This window comes from Rana temporaria, chromosome 7, assembly GCF_905171775.1.
Source record: "Rana temporaria chromosome 7, aRanTem1.1, whole genome shotgun sequence".
In the NCBI taxonomy this organism is placed as follows: Eukaryota; Metazoa; Chordata; class Amphibia; order Anura; family Ranidae; genus Rana; species Rana temporaria.
The window spans coordinates 205,473,671-205,489,949 of NC_053495.1; the positions used below are offsets into that span (position 1 = coordinate 205,473,671).

Genomic DNA, 16,279 nt, shown 5'->3' on the forward strand with positions numbered 1-16,279 from the left:
CTCCAACATCAACTGCAGCAACAACTTTAACATCAACTGCAAAAACAACAACTGCAGAAACAACTCCAACATCAACTGCAGAAACAACAACTACAGCAACGAAAACTCCAACATCAACTGCAGTGACAACAACTAGAACATTAACTGCAGAACCAACAACTCCAACATCACCTGAAGAAATAACAACTCCAACATCAACTGCAGAAACAATAACTCCAACATCAACTACAGAGACAACAACTCCAACATCAACATCAACTGCAGAAACAACTCCAACATCAACATCAACTGCAACAACAACAACTCAAACATCAACTGCAATGAAAATAATCCCAACATCAACTGCAGCAACAACAACTCCAACATCATCTGCAACAACAACAACTCAAACATCAACTGCAGAAAAAACATTTCCAACATCAACTCCAACATCAACTGCAGAAACAACAACTCCAACATCAACTGCAGAAACAACAACTCCAACATCAACTGCAGAAACAACAACTCCAACATCAACTGCAGAAACAACAACTCCAACATCAACTACAGAGACAACAACTCCAACATCAACTGCAGAAACAACAACTCCAACATCAACTACAGAGACAACAACTCCAACATCAACTACAGAGACAACAACTCCAACATCAACATCAACTGCAGAAACAACTCCAATATCAACTGAAGAAACAACAACTCCAACATCAAATGCAGCGACAACAATTTCAAAATCAACCGCAGAAACAACAATTTCAAAATCAACTGCAGAAACAACCACTCCAATATCAACTGCAGAAACAACAACTCCAACATCAACTGCAGAAACAACAACTGCAACATCAACTGCAACAACAACAACTGCAACATCAACTGCAGAAACAACAACTGCAACATCACCTGCAGCAACAACGCAAACATCAACTGCAGAAACAACAACTCCAACATCAACTGCAACAACAACAACAACAACTCCAACATCAACTAAAGTGACAACAACTCCAACATCAACAACTTTAACATCAACTGCAGAAACAACAACTGCAGCAACAACTCCAACATCAACTACAGTGACAACAACTCTAACAACAACTGCAGAAACAACAACTCCAACATCAACTGAAGAAACAACTCCAACATCAACTGCAGTGACAACAACTCCAACTGCAACAACAACAACTCCAACATCAACTGCAGAAACAACTCCAATATCAACTGAAGAAACAACAACTCCAACATCAAATGCAGCAACAAAAACTCCAACATCAACTGCAGCGACAACAATTTCAAAATCAACTGCAGAAACAACAACTCCAATATCAACTGCAGAAACAACAATTCCAACATCAACTGCAGCGACAACAACTCCAACATCAACTGCAGAAACAACAACTGAAACATCAACTGCAGAAACAACTCCAACATCAACTGCAGAAACAACAACTCCAACATCAACTGCAGAAACAACAACTCCAACATCAACTGCAGAAACAACAACTCCAACATCAACTGCAGAAACAACAACTGCAACATCAAGTGCAGAAACAACAACTCCAACATCAACTTCAGCAACAAAAACTCCAACATCAACTTCAGAAACAACAACTTCAACATCAACTGCAGCAACAACTTCTCCAAAATCTACTACAGCAAAAACTTCAACAACAACTGCAGCAACAACAACAACAACTCCAACATCAACAACTTTAACATCAACTGCAACAACAACAACAACAACTTCAACATCAACAACTTTAACATCAACTGCAGAAACAACAACTGCAGCAACAACTCCAACATCAACTGAAGCAACAACTCCAACATCAACTACAGTGACAACAACTCTAACAACAACTGCAGAAACAACAACTCCAACATCAACTGCAGCGACAACAATTTCAAAATCAACTGCAGAAACAACAATTTCAAAATCAACTGCAGAAACAACATCTCCAACACCAACTGCAGAAACAACTCCAACATCAACTGCAACAACAACAACTCCAACACCAACTGCAGTGACAACAACTCCAACATCAACTGCAGCAACAACTCCAACATCAACTGCAGCAACAACAACTCCAACATCAACTGCAACAACAACAACTCCAACATCAACTGCAACAACAACAACTCCAACACCAACTGCAGTGACAACAACTCCAACATCAACTGCAGCAACAACTCCAACATCAACTGCAGAAACAACAACTCCAACATCAACTGCAGAAACAACAACTCCAACATCAACTTCAGAAACAACATCTCCAACACCAACTGCAGAAACACCTCCAACATCAACTGCAACAACAGCTTCAACTGCAACAACAACAACTCGAACACCAACTGCAGCAACAACTCCAACATCAACTGCAGCAACAACTTTAACATCAACTGCAAAAACAACAACTGCAGAAACAACTCCAACATCAACTGCAGAAACAACAACTACAGCAACGAAAACTCCAACATCAACTGCAGTGACAACAACTAGAACATTAACTGCAGAACCAACAACTCCAACATCACCTGAAGAAATAACAACTCCAACATCAACTGCAGAAACAATAACTCCAACATCAACTACAGAGACAACAACTCCAACATCAACTGAAGAAACAACTCCAACATCAACATCAACTGCAACAACAACAACTCAAACATCAACTGCAGTGAAAACAATTCCAACATCAACTGCAGCAACAACAACTCCAACATCAACTGCAGAAACAACTCCAACATCAACATCAACTGCAACAACAACAACTCAAACATCAACTGCAGTGAAAACAATTCCAACATCAACTGCAGCAACAACAACTCCAACATCAACTGCAACAACAACAACTCAAACATCAACTGCAGAAACAACTCCAACATCAACTGCAGAAACAACATTTCCAAAAGCAACTCCAACATCAACTACAGAAACAACAACTCCAACATCAACTGCAGAAACAACTCCAACATCAACATCAACTGCAACAACAACAACTCAAACATCAACTGCAGTGAAAACAATTCCAACATCAACTGCAGCAACAACAACTCCAACATCAACTGCAACAACAACAACTCAAACATCAACTGCAGAATCAACTCCAACATCAACTGCAGAAACAACATTTCCAACATCAACTGCAGAAACAACAACTCCAACATCAACTGCAGAAACAACAACTCCAACATCAACTGCAGAAACAACAACTCCAACATCAACTGCAGAAACAACAACTCCAACATCAACTGCAGAAACAACAACTCCAACATCAACTACAGAGACAACAACTCCAACATCAACTGCAGAAACAACAACTCCAACATCAACTACAGAGACAACAACTCCAACATCAACTACAGAGACAACAACTCCAACATCAACATCAACTGCAGAAACAACTCCAACATCAACATCAACTGCAGGAACAACAACTCCAACATCAACTGCAGAAACAACAGCTCCAACATCAACTGCAGAAACAACAACTCCAACATCAACTACAGAGACAACAACTCCAACATCAACTGCAGAAACAACAACTCCAACATCAACTACAGAGACAACAACTCCAACATCAACTACAGAGACAACAACTCCAACATCAACATCAACTGCAGAAACAACTCCAACATCAACATCAACTGCAACAACAACAACTTCAACATCAACTGCTGAAACAACAACTCCAACATCAACTGCAACAACAACAACTCCAACTGCAGAAACAACAACTCCAACATCAACTGCAGAAACAACAACTCCAACATCAACTGCAGAAACAACAACTCCAATATCAACTGCAGAAATAACAACTCCAACATCAACGGCAGAAACAACAACTCCAACATCAACTGCAACAACAACAACTCCAACATCAACTGCAGCAACAACAGCTCCAACATCAACTGCAGAAACAACAACTCCATCATCAACTGCAGAAACAACAACTCCATCATCAACTGCAGAAACAACAACTCCAACATCAACTGCAGAAACAACAACTCCAACGTCAATTGCAGAAACAACAACTCCAACATCAACTGCAGCAACAACAGCTCTAACATCAACTGCAGAAACAACAACTGCAGAAACAACAACTCCAACATCAACTGCAGAAACAACAACTCCAACATCAACTGCAGAAACAACTCCAACATCAACTGCAGAAACAACAACTCCAACATCAACTGCAGAAACAACTCCAACATCAACTGCAGAAACAACATCTGCAGAAACAACAACTCCAACCTCAACTGCAGAAACAACAACTCCAACATCAACTGCAGCAACAACAACTCCAACATCAACTGCAGAAACAACATCTCCAACACCAACTGCAGAAACACCTCCAACATCAACTGCAACAACAACTTCAACTGCAACAACAACAACTCGAACACCAACTGCAGCAACAACTCCAACATCAACTGCAGCAACAACTTTAACATCAACTGCAAAAACAACAACTGCAGAAACAACTCCAACATCAACTGCAGAAACAACAACTACAGCAACGAAAACTCCAACATCAACTGCAGTGACAACAACTAGAACATTATCTGCAGAACCAACAACTCCAACATCACCTGAAGAAATAACAACTCCAACATCAACTACAGAGACAACAACTCCAACATCAACATCAACTGCAGAGACAACTCCAACATCAACATCAACTGCAACAACAACAACTCCAACATCAACTGCAGCAACAACAGCTCCAACATCAACTGCAGAAACAACAACTCCATCATCAACTGCAGAAACAACAACTCCATCATCAACTGCAGAAACAACAACTCCAACATCAACTGCAGAAACAACAACTCCAACGTCAATTGCAGAAACAACAACTCCAACATCAACTGCAGCAACAACAGCTCCAACATCAACTGCAGAAACAACAACTGCAGAAACAACAACTCCAACATCAACTGCAGAAACAACTCCAACATCAACTGCAGAAACAACAACTCCAACATCAACTGCAGAAACAACAACTCCAAAATCAACTGCAGAAACAACATCTGCAGAAACAACAACTCCAACCTCAACTGCAGAAACAACAACTCCAACATCAACTGCAGCAACAACAACTCCAACATCAACTGCAGAAACAACATCTCCAACACCAACTGCAGAAACACCTCCAACATCAACTGCAACAACAACTTCAACTGCAACAACAACAACTCGAACACCAACTGCAGCAACAACTCCAACATCAACTGCAGCAACAACTTTAACATCAACTGCAAAAACAACAACTGCAGAAACAACTCCAACATCAACTGCAGAAACAACAACTACAGCAACGAAAACGCCAACATCAACTGCAGTGACAACAACTAGAACATCAACTGCAGAACCAACAACTCCAACATCACCTGAAGAAATAACAACTCCAACATCAACTGCAGAAACAATAACTCCAACATCAACTACAGAGACAACAACTCCAACATCAACATCAACTGCAGAAACAACTCCAACATCAACATCAACTGCAACAACAACAACTCAAACATCAACTGCAATGAAAATAATCCCAACATCAACTGCAGCAACAACAACTCCAACATCATCTGCAACAACAACAACTCAAACATCAACTGCAGAAAAAACATTTCCAACATCAACTCCAACATCAACTGCAGAAACAACAACTCCAACATCAACTGCAGAAACAACAACTCCAACATCAACTGCAGAAACAACAACTCCAACATCAACTGCAGAAACAACAACTCCAACATCAACTACAGAGACAACAACTCCAACATCAACTGCAGAAACAACAACTCCAACATCAACTACAGAGACAACAACTCCAACATCAACTACAGAGACAACAACTCCAACATCAACATCAACTGCAGAAACAACTCCAATATCAACTGAAGAAACAACAACTCCAACATCAAATGCAGCGACAACAATTTCAAAATCAACCGCAGAAACAACAATTTCAAAATCAACTGCAGAAACAACCACTCCAATATCAACTGCAGAAACAATAACTCCAACATCAACTGCAGAAACAACAACTGCAACATCAACTGCAACAACAACAACTGCAACATCAACTGCAGAAACAACAACTGCAACATCACCTGCAGCAACAACGCAAACATCAACTGCAGAAACAACAACTCCAACATCAACTGCAACAACAACAACAACAACTCCAACATCAACTAAAGTGACAACAACTCCAACATCAACAACTTTAACATCAACTGCAGAAACAACAACTGCAGCAACAACTCCAAAATCAACTACAGTGACAACAACTCTAACAACAACTGCAGAAACAACAACTCCAACATCAACTGAAGAAACAACTCCAACATCAACTGCAGTGACAACAACTCCAACTGCAACAACAACAACTCCAACATCAACTGCAGAAACAACTCCAATATCAACTGAAGAAACAACAACTCCAACATCAAATGCAGCAACAAAAACTCCAACATCAACTGCAGCGACAACAATTTCAAAATCAACTGCAGAAACAACAACTCCAATATCAACTGCAGAAACAACAATTCCAACATCAACTGCAGCGACAACAACTCCAACATCAACTGCAGAAACAACAACTGAAACATCAACTGCAGAAACAACTCCAACATCAACTGCAGAAACAACAACTCCAACATCAACTGCAGAAACAACAACTCCAACATCAACTGCAGAAACAACAACTCCAACATCAACTGCAGAAACAACAACTGCAACATCAAGTGCAGAAACAACAACTCCAACATCAACTTCAGCAACAAAAACTCCAACATCAACTTCAGAAACAACAACTTCAACATCAACTGCAGCAACAACTTCTCCAAAATCTACTACAGCAAAAACTTCAACAACAACTGCAGCAACAACAACAACAACTCCAACATCAACAACTTTAACATCAACTGCAACAACAACAACAACAACTTCAACATCAACAACTTTAACATCAACTGCAGAAACAACAACTGCAGCAACAACTCCAACATCAACTGAAGCAACAACTCCAACATCAACTACAGTGACAACAACTCTAACAACAACTGCAGAAACAACAACTCCAACATCAACTGCAGCGACAACAATTTCAAAATCAACTGCAGAAACAACAATTTCAAAATCAACTGCAGAAACAACATCTCCAACACCAACTGCAGAAACAACTCCAACATCAACTGCAACAACAACAACTCCAACACCAACTGCAGTGACAACAACTCCAACATCAACTGCAGCAACAACTCCAACATCAACTGCAGCAACAACAACTCCAACATCAACTGCAACAACAACAACTCCAACATCAACTGCAACAACAACAACTCCAACACCAACTGCAGTGACAACAACTCCAACATCAACTGCAGCAACAACTCCAACATCAACTGCAGAAACAACAACTCCAACATCAACTGCAGAAACAACAACTCCAACATCAACTTCAGAAACAACATCTCCAACACCAACTGCAGAAACACCTCCAACATCAACTGCAACAACAGCTTCAACTGCAACAACAACAACTCGAACACCAACTGCAGCAACAACTCCAACATCAACTGCAGCAACAACTTTAACATCAACTGCAAAAACAACAACTGCAGAAACAACTCCAACATCAACTGCAGAAACAACAACTACAGCAACGAAAACTCCAACATCAACTGCAGTGACAACAACTAGAACATTAACTGCAGAACCAACAACTCCAACATCACCTGAAGAAATAACAACTCCAACATCAACTGCAGAAACAATAACTCCAACATCAACTACAGAGACAACAACTCCAACATCAACTGAAGAAACAACTCCAACATCAACATCAACTGCAACAACAACAACTCAAACATCAACTGCAGTGAAAACAATTCCAACATCAACTGCAGCAACAACAACTCCAACATCAACTGCAGAAACAACTCCAACATCAACATCAACTGCAACAACAACAACTCAAACATCAACTGCAGTGAAAACAATTCCAACATCAACTGCAGCAACAACAACTCCAACATCAACTGCAACAACAACAACTCAAACATCAACTGCAGAAACAACTCCAACATCAACTGCAGAAACAACATTTCCAAAAGCAACTCCAACATCAACTACAGAAACAACAACTCCAACATCAACTGCAGAAACAACTCCAACATCAACATCAACTGCAACAACAACAACTCAAACATCAACTGCAGTGAAAACAATTCCAACATCAACTGCAGCAACAACAACTCCAACATCAACTGCAACAACAACAACTCAAACATCAACTGCAGAATCAACTCCAACATCAACTGCAGAAACAACATTTCCAACATCAACTGCAGAAACAACAACTCCAACATCAACTGCAGAAACAACAACTCCAACATCAACTACAGAGACAACAACTCCAACATCAACTGCAGAAACAACAACTCCAACATCAACTACAGAGACAACAACTCCAACATCAACTACAGAGACAACAACTCCAACATCAACATCAACTGCAGAAACAACTCCAACATCAACATCAACTGCAGGAACAACAACTCCAACATCAACTGCAGAAACAACAGCTCCAACATCAACTGCAGAAACAACAACTGCAACAACAACAACTTCAACATCAACTGCAGAAACAACAACTCCAACATCAACTGCAACAACAACAACTCCAACTGCAGAAACAACTCCAACATCAACTGCAGAAACAACAACTCCAACATCATCTGCAGAAACAACAACTCCAACATCAACTGCAGAAATAACAACTCCAACATCAACGGCAGAAACAACAACTCCAACATCAACTGCAACAACAACAACTCCAACATCAACTGCAGCAACAACAGCTCCAACATCAACTGCAGAAACAACAACTCCATCATCAACTGCAGAAATAACAACTCCAACATCAACGGCAGAAACAACAACTCCAACATCAACTGCAACAACAACAACTCCAACATCAACTGCAGCAACAACAGCTCCAACATCAACTGCAGAAACAACAACTCCATCATCAACTGCAGAAACAACAACTCCATCATCAACTGCAGAAACAACAACTCCAACATCAACTGCAGAAACAACAACTCCAACGTCAATTGCAGAAACAACAACTCCAACATCAACTGCAGCAACAACAGCTCCAACATCAACTGCAGAAACAACAACTGCAGAAACAACAACTCCAACATCAACTGCAGAAACAACTCCAACATCAACTGCAGAAACAACAACTCCAACATCAACTGCAGAAACAACAACTCCAACATCAACTGCAGAAACAACATCTGCAGAAACAACAACTCCAACCTCAACTGCAGAAACAACAACTCCAACATCAACTGCAGCAACAACAACTCCAACATCAACTGCAGAAACAACATCTCCAACACCAACTGCAGAAACACCTCCAACATCAACTGCAACAACAACTTCAACTGCAACAACAACAACTCGAACACCAACTGCAGCAACAACTCCAACATCAACTGCAGCAACAACTTTAACATCAACTGCAAAAACAACAACTGCAGAAACAACTCCAACATCAACTGCAGAAACAACAACTACAGCAACGAAAACTCCAACATCAACTGCAGTGACAACAACTAGAACATTAACTGCAGAACCAACAACTCCAACATCACCTGAAGAAATAACAACTCCAACATCAACTGCAGAAACAATAACTCCAACATCAACTACAGAGACAACAACTCCAACATCAACATCAACTGCAGAAACAACTCCAACATCAACATCAACTGCGACAACAACAACTCAAACATCAACTGCAATGAAAATAATCCCAACATCAACTGCAGCAACAACAACTCCAACATCAACTGCAACAACAACAACTCAAACATCAACTGCAGAAAAAACATTTCCAACATCAACTCCAACATCAACTGCAGAAACAACAACTCCAACATCAACTGCAGAAACAACAACTCCAACATCAACTGCAGAAACAACAACTCCAACATCAACTGCAGAAACAACAACTCCAACATCAACTACAGAGACAACAACTCCAACATCAACTGCAGAAACAACAACTCCAACATCAACTACAGAGACAACAACTCCAACATCAACTACAGAGACAACAACTCCAACATCAACATCAACTGCAGAAACAACTCCAACATCAACATCAACTGCAGGAACAACAACTCCAACATCAACTGCAGAAACAACAGCTCCAACATCAACTGCAGAAACAACAACTCCAACATCAACTACAGAGACAACAACTCCAACATCAACTGCAGAAACAACAACTCCAACATCAACTACAGAGACAACAACTCCAACATCAACTACAGAGACAACAACTCCAACATCAACATCAACTGCAGAAACAACTCCAACATCAACATCAACTGCAACAACAACAACTTCAACATCAACTGCTGAAACAACAACTCCAACATCAACTGCAACAACAACAACTCCAACTGCAGAAACAACAACTCCAACATCAACTGCAGAAACAACAACTCCAACATCAACTGCAGAAACAACAACTCCAATATCAACTGCAGAAATAACAACTCCAACATCAACGGCAGAAACAACAACTCCAACATCAACTGCAACAACAACAACTCCAACATCAACTGCAGCAACAACAGCTCCAACATCAACTGCAGAAACAACAACTCCATCATCAACTGCAGAAACAACAACTCCATCATCAACTGCAGAAACAACAACTCCAACATCAACTGCAGAAACAACAACTCCAACGTCAATTGCAGAAACAACAACTCCAACATCAACTGCAGCAACAACAGCTCCAACATCAACTGCAGAAACAACAACTGCAGAAACAACAACTCCAACATCAACTGCAGAAACAACAACTCCAACATCAACTGCAGAAACAACTCCAACATCAACTGCAGAAACAACAACTCCAACATCAACTGCAGAAACAACTCCAACATCAACTGCAGAAACAACATCTGCAGAAACAACAACTCCAACCTCAACTGCAGAAACAACAACTCCAACATCAACTGCAGAAACAACAACTCCAACATCAACTGCAGAAACAACATCTCCAACACCAACTGCAGAAACACCTCCAACATCAACTGCAACAACAACTTCAACTGCAACAACAACAACTCGAACACCAACTGCAGCAACAACTCCAACATCAACTGCAGCAACAACTTTAACATCAACTGCAAAAACAACAACTGCAGAAACAACTCCAACATCAACTGCAGAAACAACAACTACAGCAACGAAAACTCCAACATCAACTGCAGTGACAACAACTAGAACATTATCTGCAGAACCAACAACTCCAACATCACCTGAAGAAATAACAACTCCAACATCAACTACAGAGACAACAACTCCAACATCAACATCAACTGCAGAGACAACTCCAACATCAACATCAACTGCAACAACAACAACTCCAACATCAACTGCAGCAACAACAGCTCCAACATCAACTGCAGAAACAACAACTCCAACATCAACTGCAGAAACAACAACTCCATCATCAACTGCAGAAACAACAACTCCAACATCAACTGCAGAAACAACAACTCCAACGTCAATTGCAGAAACAACAACTCCAACATCAACTGCAGCAACAACAGCTCCAACATCAACTGCAGAAACAACAACTGCAGAAACAACAACTCCAACATCAACTGCAGAAACAACTCCAACATCAACTGCAGAAACAACAACTCCAACATCAACTGCAGAAACAACAACTCCAAAATCAACTGCAGAAACAACATCTGCAGAAACAACAACTCCAACCTCAACTGCAGAAACAACAACTCCAACATCAACTGCAGCAACAACAACTCCAACATCAACTGCAGAAACAACATCTCCAACACCAACTGCAGAAACACCTCCAACATCAACTGCAACAACAACTTCAACTGCAACAACAACAACTCGAACACCAACTGCAGCAACAACTCCAACATCAACTGCAGCAACAACTTTAACATCAACTGCAAAAACAACAACTGCAGAAACAACTCCAACATCAACTGCAGAAACAACAACTACAGCAACGAAAACTCCAACATCAACTGCAGTGACAACAACTAGAACATTAACTGCAGAACCAACAACTCCAACATCACCTGAAGAAATAACAACTCCAACATCAACTGCAGAAACAATAACTCCAACATCAACTACAGAGACAACAACTCCAACATCAACATCAACTGCAGAAACAACTCCAACATCAACATCAACTGCAACAACAACAACTCAAACATCAACTGCAATGAAAATAATCCCAACATCAACTGCAGCAACAACAACTCCAACATCAACTGCAACAACAACAACTCAAACATCAACTGCAGAAAAAACATTTCCAACATCAACTCCAACATCAACTGCAGAAACAACAACTCCAACATCAACTGCAGAAACAACAACTCCAACATCAACTGCAGAAACAACAACTCCAACATCAACTGCAGAAACAACAACTCCAACATCAACTACAGAGACAACAACTCCAACATCAACTGCAGAAACAACAACTCCAACATCAACTACAGAGACAACAACTCCAACATCAACTACAGAGACAACAACTCCAACATCAACATCAACTGCAGAAACAACTCCAACATCAACTGCAGAAACAACTCCAACATCAACATCAACTGCAGGAACAACAACTCCAACATCAACTGCAGAAACAACAGCTCCAACATCAACTGCAGAAACAACAACTCCAACATCAACTACAGAGACAACAACTCCAACATCAACTGCAGAAACAACAACTCCAACATCAACTACAGAGACAACAACTCCAACATCAACTACAGAGACAACAACTCCAACATCAACATCAACTGCAGAAACAACTCCAACATCAACATCAACTGCAACAACAACAACTTCAACATCAACTGCTGAAACAACATCTCCAACATCAACTGCAACAACAACAACTCCAACTGCAGAAACAACTCCAACATCAACTGCAGAAACAACAACTCCAACATCAACTGCAGAAACAACAACTCCAACATCAACTGCAGAAATAACAACTCCAACATCAACGGCAGAAACAACAACTCCAACATCAACTGCAACAACAACAACTCCAACATCAACTGCAGCAACAACAGCTCCAACATCAACTGCAGAAACAACAACTCCATCATCAACTGCAGAAACAACAACTCCATCATCAACTGCAGAAACAACAACTCCAACATCAACTGCAGAAACAACAACTCCAACGTCAATTGCAGAAACAACAACTCCAACATCAACTGCAGCAACAACAGCTCCAACATCAACTGCAGAAACAACAACTGCAGAAACAACAACTCCAACATCAACTGCAGAAACAACAACTCCAACATCAACTGCAGAAACAACTCCAACATCAACTGCAGAAACAACAACTTCAACATCAACTGCAGAAACAACTCCAACATCAACTGCAGAAACAACATCTGCAGAAACAACAACTCCAACCTCAACTGCAGAAACAACAACTCCAACATCAACTGCAGCAACAACAACTCCAACATCAACTGCAGAAACAACATCTCCAACACCAACTGCAGAAACACCTCCAACATCAACTGCAACAACAACTTCAACTGCAACAACAACAACTCGAACACCAACTGCAGCAACAACTCCAACATCAACTGCAGCAACAACTTTAACATCAACTGCAAAAACAACAACTGCAGAAACAACTCCAACATCAACTGCAGAAACAACAACTACAGCAACGAAAACTCCAACATCAACTGCAGTGACAACAACTAGAACATTATCTGCAGAACCAACAACTCCAACATCACCTGAACAAATAACAACTCCAACATCAACTACAGAGACAACAACTCCAACATCAACATCAACTGCAGAGACAACTCCAACATCAACATCAACTGCAACAACAACAACTCAAACATCAACTGCAATGAAAACAATTCCAACATCAACTGCAGCAACAACAACTCCAACATCAACTGCAACAACAACAACTCAAACATCAACTGCAGAAACAACATTTCCAACATCAACTCCAACATCGACTGCAGAAACAACAACTCCAACATCAACTGCAGAAACAACAACTCCAACATCAACTACAGAGACAACAACTCCAACATCAACTGCAGAAACAACATTTCCAACATCAACTCCAACATCAACTACAGAAACAACAACTCCAACATCAACTGCAGAAACAACTCCAACATCAACATCAACTGCAACAACAACAACTCAAACATCAACTGCAGTGAAAACAATTCCAACATCAACTGCAGCAACAACAACTCCAACATCAACTGCAACAACAACAACTCAAACATCAACTGCAGAAACAACATTTCCAGCATCAACTCCAACATCAACTGCAGAAACAACAACTCCAACATCAACTGCAGAAACAACAACTCCAACATCAACTACAGAGACAACAACTCCAACATCAACTGCAGAAACAACAACTCCAACATCAACTACAGAGACAACAACTCCAACATCAACTACAGAGACAACAACTCCAACATCAACATCAATTGCAGAAACAACTCCAACATCAACATCAACTGCAGGAACAACAACTCCAACATCAACTGCAGAAACAACAGCTCCAACATCAACTGCAGAAACAACAACTCCAACATCAACTGCAGCAACAACAGCTCCAACATCAACTGCAGAAACAACAACTCCAACATCAACTGCAGAAACAACTCCAACATCAACTGCAGAAACAACAACTCCAACATCAACTGCAACAACAACAACTCCAACTGCAGAAACAACTCCAACATCAACTGCAGAAACAACAACTCCAACATCAACTGCAGAAACAACAACTCCAACATCAACTGCAGAAATAACAACTCCAACATCAACGGCAGAAACAACAACTCCAACATCAACTGCAACAACAACAACTCCAACATCAACTGCAGCAACAACAGCTCCAACATCAACTGCAGAAACAACAACTCCATCATCAACTGCAGAAACAACAACTCCATCATCAACTGCAGAAACAACAACTCCAACATCAACTGCAGAAACAACAACTCCAACATCAACTGCAGAAACAACAACTCCAACATCAACTGCAGCAACAACAGCTCCAACATCAACTGCAGAAACAACAACTGCAGAAACAACAACTCCAACATCAACTGCAGAAACAACTCCAACATCAACTGCAGAAACAACAACTCCAACATCAACTGCAGAAACAACTCCAACATCAACTGCAGAAACAACAACTCCAACATCAACTGCAGAAACAACTCCAACATCAACTGCAGAAACAACTCCAACATCAACTGCAGAAACAACAACTCCAACATCAACTGCAGAAACAACAACTCCAACATCAACTGCAGAAACAACATCTGCAGAAACAACAACTCCAACCTCAACTGCAGAAACAACAACTCCAACATCAACTGCAGCAACAACAACTCCAACATCAACTGCAGAAACAACAACTCCAACATCAACTGCAGGAACAACAACTCCAACATCAACTGCAGAAACAACAGCTCCAACATCAACTGTAGAAACAACAACTGCAACAACAACAACTCCAACATCAACTGCAGAAACAACAACTCCAACATCAACTGCAGAAACAACAACTCCAACATCAACTGCAGAAACAACAACTCCAACATCAACTGCAGAAACAACAACTCCAACATCAACTGAAGAAACAACTCCAACATCAACTGCAGAAACAACAACTCCAACATCAACTGCAGAAACAACTCCAACATCAACTGCAGAAACAACTCCAACATCAACTGCAGAAACAACAACTCCAACATCAACTGCAGAAACAACATCTGCAGAAACAACAACTCCAACCTCAACTGCAGAAACAACAACTCCAACATCAACTGCAGCAACAACAACTCCAACCTCAACTGCAGAAACAACAACTCCAACATCAACTGCAGAAACAACAAATCCAACATCAACTGCAGGAACAACAACTCCAACATCAACTGCAGAAACAACAGCTCCAACATCAACTGTAGAAACAACAACTCCAACATCAACTGCAGAAACAACAACTCCATCATCAACTGCAGAAACAACAACTTCAGAAACAACAACTCCATCAACTGCAGAAACAACAACTCCAACATCAACTGAAGAAACAACTCCAACGTCAACTGCAGTGACAACAACTCCAACTGCAACAACAACAACTCCAACATCAACTGCAGA

At 40.6% G+C, this 16,279-nt stretch overlaps 3 protein-coding genes across 3 annotated transcripts in view; all 3 read left to right on the top strand.

Moving 5' to 3' along the window:
• LOC120946259 (mucin-2-like) overlaps positions 1 to 4,549 on the top strand; it is a gene marked incomplete at its 5' end in the record, with an annotated part of 8,500 nt that extends 3,951 nt beyond the window's left edge. Inside the window, 4 exons of the mRNA XM_040361088.1 lie at positions 19 to 122; positions 877 to 2,477; positions 2,887 to 2,903; positions 4,312 to 4,549. Coding sequence (XP_040217022.1) covers positions 19 to 122; positions 877 to 2,477; positions 2,887 to 2,903; positions 4,312 to 4,549 — 1,960 coding nt within the window. The remainder of the gene's footprint in view (positions 1 to 18; positions 123 to 876; positions 2,478 to 2,886; positions 2,904 to 4,311) is intronic.
• Positions 4,550 to 5,771: 1,222 nt separating this feature from the next.
• Positions 5,772 to 7,705, top strand: LOC120946260 (putative uncharacterized protein DDB_G0277255; the record flags this gene model as incomplete). The annotated part of the gene is made up of 3 exons (XM_040361089.1): positions 5,772 to 6,404; positions 6,727 to 6,884; positions 7,468 to 7,705. Coding segments are annotated over 3 exons (1,029 nt in total), but the record flags the coding sequence as incomplete, so codon positions are not given.
• A 126-nt stretch (positions 7,706 to 7,831) lies between these two features.
• Positions 7,832 to 13,381, top strand: LOC120946261 (putative uncharacterized protein DDB_G0286901; the record flags this gene model as incomplete). Its single annotated transcript, XM_040361090.1, has 4 exons — positions 7,832 to 8,293; positions 8,654 to 8,842; positions 12,956 to 13,177; positions 13,277 to 13,381. Coding segments are annotated over 4 exons (978 nt in total), but the record flags the coding sequence as incomplete, so codon positions are not given.
• Positions 13,382 to 16,279: the final 2,898 nt, after the last annotated feature.